Raw genomic sequence first — 7,500 nt, forward strand, 5'->3', positions numbered from 1 at the left:
GCACATACACACACACACACACACACACACACACACACACACACACACACACACACACACATACAGACACACAAACACACACACACAGACACACACACAGACACATGAACGCAACACTAGCTCTATTGTGTAGGGTAAGCTCTTTGATGTTAGTCAGTGTCCAGCATCCTCTATTATCTATTCTGTATTCTGTATTCTCCTGCCTCTGATTACCGTCAGGGTTGCCAGATGAGGCTGATGATTTCCAGCCCAAAATGTGCTTAAAACCCGCCTGGAAGCACAAAATCCCGCCCAATTCTATTGATTTCTATGGCAGAAATTGGGCGGGTTTTTCCGATAAATGCCATTTTTACCCGCACACGGCCATCCTAAGCAGGAAAACAGCCCTAAGCGGGAAACAGACTAATCTGGCAACACTGATTACCGTAACTCTGCCAACAGAGCCCATGGGGGTGTGTGCAAGGGGGAGTGTCAGCCACGTGAGATGACATGACAGGGGTGCATACAGATACACACACACACACACACACACACACACACACACACACACACACACACACACACACACACACACACACACACACACACACACACACACACATGAATACATTCATACGATACGTGCATGAAAATACTGTGCATGCATGCGTACATACGTACTGTACCTGTCCTCTGCCAGCGTGAAGAGGACACTGGCCACCATCAACCCACGCAAAGCAGCTGGCCCAGACAACATACCTGGCCGAGTGTTGAAGGATTGTGCAGAAGAGCTGAAGGATATCTTCACAGACATCTTTAAGATCTCTCTGGAGCAAGCAGTTATCCCATCACTTTTCAAAGCTGCTACCATCATACCTGTGCCGAAGAAATCATCACCATCATGCTTCAATGACTACCGTCCTGTAGTACTGACGCCCATAATCATGAAGTGCTTCGAACGGCTAGTCCTGTCACACATCAAAGCCACCCTACCCCCCACCCTGGACCCCTACCAGTTCGCATACCGAACCAAGCGATCCACGGAGGATGCAATTTGCTCTGCCCTCCATCCAGCCCTCACCCACTTGGACAATAAAGACTCATATGTGAGAATGCTGTTCATTGACTTCAGTTCAGCATTCAATACCATAATACCACAACAACTCATCACAAAACTGGACAAACTAGGTTTCAGCACCTCCCTCTGCAACTGGCTGCTGGACTTCCTGATGCAAGACCACAAGCAGTACGGGTAGGGAATAACACCTCAAGCACCCTGACCCTGAGCACGGGGGCTCCGCAAGGTTGTGTTCTCAGCCCCCTGCTGTTCACGCTGCTGACACACGACTGCACAACGACCCACAGCACTAACCATCTAGTGAAGTTTGCGGATGATACAACACTGGTGGGCCTCATCACCAAGGGCGATGAGACTCACTACAGAGAAGAAGTAGACCTGCTGGCCAGATGGTGCAAAGACAAAAACCTCCTGCTGAATGTCAACAAGACCAAGGAGATTGTTGTCAACTTTCAAAGGGTCCAAAAACAACTGCCACCACTGACCATCGACGGCGATGCTGTGGAGAGAGTGAGCAGCACCAAGTTCCTCGGAGTGCACATCAGCGACGACCTCTCTTGGACCACCAACACTACATCACTGGCGAAGAAGGCCCATCAGCGTCTCTACTTCCTGCGCAAACTAAAGAAGGCAAGTGCTACACCCTCCATCATGACAACATTCTACAGAGGAACCATAGAGAGCGTCGTGTCCAACTGCATCACAGTGTGGGGAGGAAGCTGCACGGAGAAAAACAGGAAGACACTCCAGCGTGTTGTGAACACAGCGAAGAAGATCATTGGAGTACCACTCCGCTCCCTGCAGGACATTTACACCACACGCCTCACCCGGAAAGCACTGATGATCATCAAAGACACAAGCCACCCTGCACAAAAACTGTTCAGCCTCCTGCCCTCTGGAAAGAGGTACAGGCGCCTCCGTTCCCGTACCACCAGGCTTGCAAGCAGCACAATGCACCAAGCAATCAAGATACTGAACACTCAACCCACTCTCCCTCCACTGTCAGCCTCTAGCCAGCAAGGCCACTGACAACCCCCCCCCCCTCATCCCCCACCACCATATCTGCGACTGAACATTCCACCTGCACTACTATATTGTGACTGAACTTTCAACCTGCACTAACTCAAAACATGCGCATACACACACACACACACACACACACACACACACACACACACACACACACACACACACACACACACACACACACACACACACACACACACACACACACACACACACACACACACACACACACACACACACATACTGCTGCTGGTGTACTTGACAGACCTTTTTAATATTTATTTTTCTTCAAAATGCTACTATTACTATGTCAGAACGCTATAAAAGACTTTTTAGGAAAAGCACAACAAATACCTCTTAATGTATGTCCTCTACAAGTCTTCTGTTGTCCAGTCTTGCACTTTAAATGTCTGTATGAGCACTGTCTACTGTATGTCCATACTGTCTTAAGTCCATGTATAAGTACTGTCTATGTCTATACTGTCTATGTCCTTACCTAGATTAGTCTATGTCTGTATGGGAAAGCAAGAAATGTAATTTCAAATTCTTTGTACGACCAGTGCATGTAAAGAAATTGACAATAAAACCTACTTGACTTGACTTGAAAAACAAAATGTGCACGTACGTAAATCCATGTATGGTCATTGCACATGAACAAAAAATATACTGCTGCATGCATTTGCATCTTTATTCTCTCTCTCTCACTCTCTCTCTCTCTCTCTCTCTCTCTCTCTCTCTCTCTCTCTCTCTCTCTCTCTTGCCTTTTGCCTATTGCCTGTGCTAAACAGACAGACAGACAGACAGACAGACAGACAGACAGACACACACACACACACACACACACACACACACACACACACACACACACACACACACACACACACACACACACACACACACACAGGACCAGGGTCGGGTCCTCGTCTCTTGCTAAACACAGGCTCTAGTTTCCTGGCGAGGTGTCGGAGGGCTGATGGAGCCTGCTGATGGACAGGCATGCAGACAAAGGGGGGGCACAAAGGGTTCAGTCGTCACGGGCCCGGAGAGAGAGACAGAGGGGCCCAGAATTGGATCCTCAATTGTCGGTGGGTCAATGGTGTTTTAGTAGTTAGCACACGTCAGGATGGTGCAACCACATCTAATGCCACTAATGTATGGATCTTTATTTTTAGCAGATCAACTAAGAGGTATATTGAGTGCAGTACATTAATTACCAATTACTAATTAATCAATTGCTAATTAACTTAACTGTGGTTGTACCACCTGACGTTTGAGCCCAAAAAGCGTCATTGACCCATGTATTGGGTAGGGGGGTGGGGGCCCTTTCAGATGACTTTGTCCTGGGCCCGGCCAAAGCGCCGGCCCTGCTGATGGCTACTAGCTACTGAAGGATAGATTACGGCACGGGCCTACCGGGCCCAGGCACAGGGGCACAATAGCCAAGGGGGGCCCTGAAGCCCAAGCCTCCGTGTGTTACTTAAAAAACTGCACTTTTAATACAACTGCAACATTTTCACATTTTCTCAGGAACAAAACCCTTTTCAGCCTTTCATCATGGCAGGACAGTGGGGAAAGAGAGGCAGGGAAGGGAGACGGGTCGCCGGTGTAGCAGTGCAGTGCCCTACCGCTTGAGCGACGGCAAGTCCCGCCCTATAACATCTACACGGCCAAAACATTTGGAATCTTGTCATTCATGGAGGGGAGGGGGGCCTTTCTTGTTGCCTGGCTCTAGGGGCCTCTGGAGTAAGCTGAATATCTATTCATTGCCGTACATGAATGACCAATTACTAATTAATTAATAGGCTCTTAACTGTGGTTGTACCACCTGAGCTGAGCCCAAAAAAGCATCATTGACCCAGTCTATGGAAGTAGTCTGGCTCCAGGGCCTCTGGAGTCATAATCCCTCCCTGTCTCTACCTGACTGACTGCTACCTGGCCACAGGGCCAGATTAATGCACAGGCTAGATATGGCTGTAGCCTAGGGACCCCCACCTGCCAGAGGCCCCCTGATTGGACAAAAGTGAAAAAAGTGCAGAATTGTGACAGGATGCAATATTGAAAAATTCATGTGTCGTATTGAGTACAGTTGGTAGAAAAGTTATCCCTAATTCCTAGCTCATAATTATGACACGGTCTATGCCAATTTGTCCCACAATTTTTCTTCTGGGGGGGCCCACAAGAACCTGTAGCCTAGGGGCCCCAAGCAGTTTTAATCTGCCCCTACCTGGCCGGGCTGGCCGGGCGGTCGCTTGAGTTTGGTTACCTGAGCAGGTGAGAAGTGCTGGAAGTGCTGGAAGGGCAGGTAGGCTATCAGGTGTCCCGTGTCCCTGATGATGGAGAGGCCGCCCTGCGCCTCCGTCAGGTTGGCCCGGCTCACACCACGCGAGTACCAGCGGCCGAACGCGACCCGCCGATCCATAGACAAGGAGGGCAGCAGAGCGTTGATGGTGCTGATACTGTGGATGATGTAGAGAAGGGACATTAGGCACAGGGGGTGTAAATATTAGAATAATATAGAATAGAATAGAATAGAATAGAATAGAATAGAATAGAATAGAATAAGAGTAGAATAGCATAATATGATATAATATAATACAATATAATATAATTGAATATCATATATATATATACAGTACAATATAATATAATATAATATAATATAATATAATATAATATAATGTAATATAATATAATATAATATAATATAATATAATATAAAATAATATAATAAGTAGGGCTGTCAAAGAGGGGAGTAGGGTGTTGATGGTGTTCCAGAGCTTGGTTTGGTTTGGAAAATGGTGGCGACAAATTGCCCAGGGTTAATATTTCCACATTATGTTTGGTATAAAGTTGTGGGGACACTTAAATATAATCTCAGAAGTGGTTTAGACATGTCTCCACATACAGGATATGCAGTAGGGACATTAGGAGAGAGTATAAATATAATATGATATAGGCAGTAAATACTAGATGGAATTAATATAATATAATATAATATAATATAATATAATATAATATAATATAATATAATATAATATAATATAATATAACATAATGTGACATAATGTGACATAATATAACATAGCATAACATAACATAACATAACAAAACATAACAAAATATAATATAATATAATATAATATAATATAATATAATATAATATAATATAATATAATATAATATAATATAATATAATCAGCAAAACACTGATCCTAGTGCCTGAAGCTGCATGACACAACATTCAAGCTGATTAAATTTGACACTTTTTAAAAAAATTAACCAGTATATTGGTATGTTAGAGATAAATGAACAAGAATAGTCTTAGCTTTAACATGCAATTTATTTGATGTTTTTTATGTGCTTCAAAGGCTGAGATATTTAGGTTTTTATAGACTGAGTACTTTTTCCCAAAAAGGACTTGGGCATTTTAGTCAAGTTTTTTTGGAGGTGTTTTAGGAATAAATGAGTTAAAGCCTATCATGCAAAGTATTTCTGACCAGATGAAGAAAGAAAGAAAGAAAGAAAGAAAGAAAGAAAGAAAGAAAGAAAGAAAGAAAGAAAGAAAGAAAGAAAGAAAGAAAGAAAGAAAGAAAGAAAGAAAGAAAGAAAGGTGAGAGAAAACAGAAAAATTAAAATGAGAGGCAAAATATCAAAGGAAAAAAAAACATTTTAAAAACTAAATAAAAAGAGAGACAAAATTACAAAAAAGATGCTGCCAGAGATGGAAAAAAGGAAGTATTGAAGATAAAAAGACAAACAAACAAAAAGAGAAAAAGAGTGTAGGGGATACAATGACTAATAGAAAAGGAGAGAAGATATGGAGGAAGACGAGGAAGGAGAGAGGGAAAGAGTGAGTGAGAGAGAGAGAGAGAGAGAGAGAGAGAGAGAGAGAGGGAGAGAGAGGGAGGGAGGGAGGAAGAAAGGGAAGGGGGGCAGGGAGGGAGAGAGAGAAAATGAGACAAAGCAAAAGAGAGGCCAGGGAAAGAAAAGAAGAGAGGAAGAGAGGAAGAGCTAGGTCATGAAAGAATAGACGGAGGTGAAGAGCAGCTAGGTGAGGTCATGCTTGCGTGACTGACATTCAAGACCATCCCCCAGTTAAATAAGTAAGGGTTAACGTTCGGCGAGAAGGTCGCTACCGTGGAATAGCAGCACGACAGAGAGAATCTTTAGACCCCGACGCGGAGCGGAGGGGTCTTGTTCTCTCTGAAGTGCTGCTATTCCACAAAGCGACCGACTCGCCGAAAGTTAACCCGCTTATTATATGGATATACTTAAATGATTCACACATGCGGGGTCATTTCTTTAGACCTATTTAATGTTAAGATTGTTGCTGCGCAAAACAAAACAGTGCCGTTGTGGAACACCGCTAGGCAACAGCTAGGTAGGCTAGCCAGGACAACAGGTGTTGTCTATCACAGCAGCTGATTAGAGTGACAAAAGACCGGACCCCCTGCGGAGTGATATGAAACATTCGCTTTAGCCACTGACTTGTATACAAGCCAGTGGCTTTAGCAGTGAACGTCTTGTTGCCATTGACAGCGGTAGCCAGGACAACGGGTGCTGTCTATCCATTGAGAGTAAATAGAATGGACGCCAAATCAACGCTATTTGCCATTCAACGCTTTGAAGCCAGATTTGGGAACATTCCAACTTACATTCCACCTTAGCAACGCCAAACGCAGGTGCTGATTGGACAACAACAAGACTTCTAACGGTCAATCAAACCATGTTCTGATGCTCATTGGTCAATTTAACTTTTAATATCTCTCTAAAACAAAACATCACCACAAAAAATCACCACCCTGGTAAGTTGGAGAGCAAGGGGACCTACTAGTTGAGCGAAAAATTATCCCCCTGGAGTGGCATTTAAGGGAGATACAGGGTTTTATGTCTCTCATAGGAATGAATGGGATTTGGCCATTTTTTGGTCTTTTTGGGTCCAACCTTGGCTCCAACTCGGCTTCAACAATGAAATAGAATTTTGGCCTCCATTCTATTTACTCTCAATGTGTCTATCACAGCAGCTGATTAGAGTCTTGATGAAAAGTCGCTTTAGCAGTGAAAAGTCTTGTTGCCATTGACAGCGGTCTGTTATAGACCAACCCGTCCGTTATCGAAAAATAACAGACGTCCGAACGTTGGGGAGCCCCGTTGAAATGAATGGAGCATTCGACAGATGACGTCACAACCATATAATAATGTGATATAACCAACAGCTACCCGTCAGGCAAACAATACAATATAACTTAAGACCACACCTCACTTCATAAATATAATATACCATAAGCCCATGTGTCAGTTACATTTTAAATGATATGGTAACACTTTACTTGGCAGGGAAGTATATACTGTAAGCTCTACTATTATTGCCAAGACTATCCTTTAGATAGGTAATATTACATAGTATAACCAAAGAT

General features: G+C 43.9%; 1 protein-coding gene across 1 annotated transcript in view; it reads right to left on the bottom strand.

Moving 5' to 3' along the window:
• The window catches only part of strc1 (stereocilin 1), a 77,119-nt gene that overhangs the window by 42,303 nt on the left and 27,316 nt on the right, over positions 1–7,500 (bottom strand). Inside the window, exon 19 of the mRNA XM_063189948.1 lies at positions 4,347–4,539. Coding sequence (XP_063046018.1) covers positions 4,347–4,539 — 193 coding nt within the window. The remainder of the gene's footprint in view (positions 1–4,346; positions 4,540–7,500) is intronic.

This window comes from Engraulis encrasicolus, chromosome 23, assembly GCF_034702125.1.
Source record: "Engraulis encrasicolus isolate BLACKSEA-1 chromosome 23, IST_EnEncr_1.0, whole genome shotgun sequence".
NCBI lineage: Eukaryota > Metazoa > Chordata > Actinopteri > Clupeiformes > Engraulidae > Engraulis > Engraulis encrasicolus.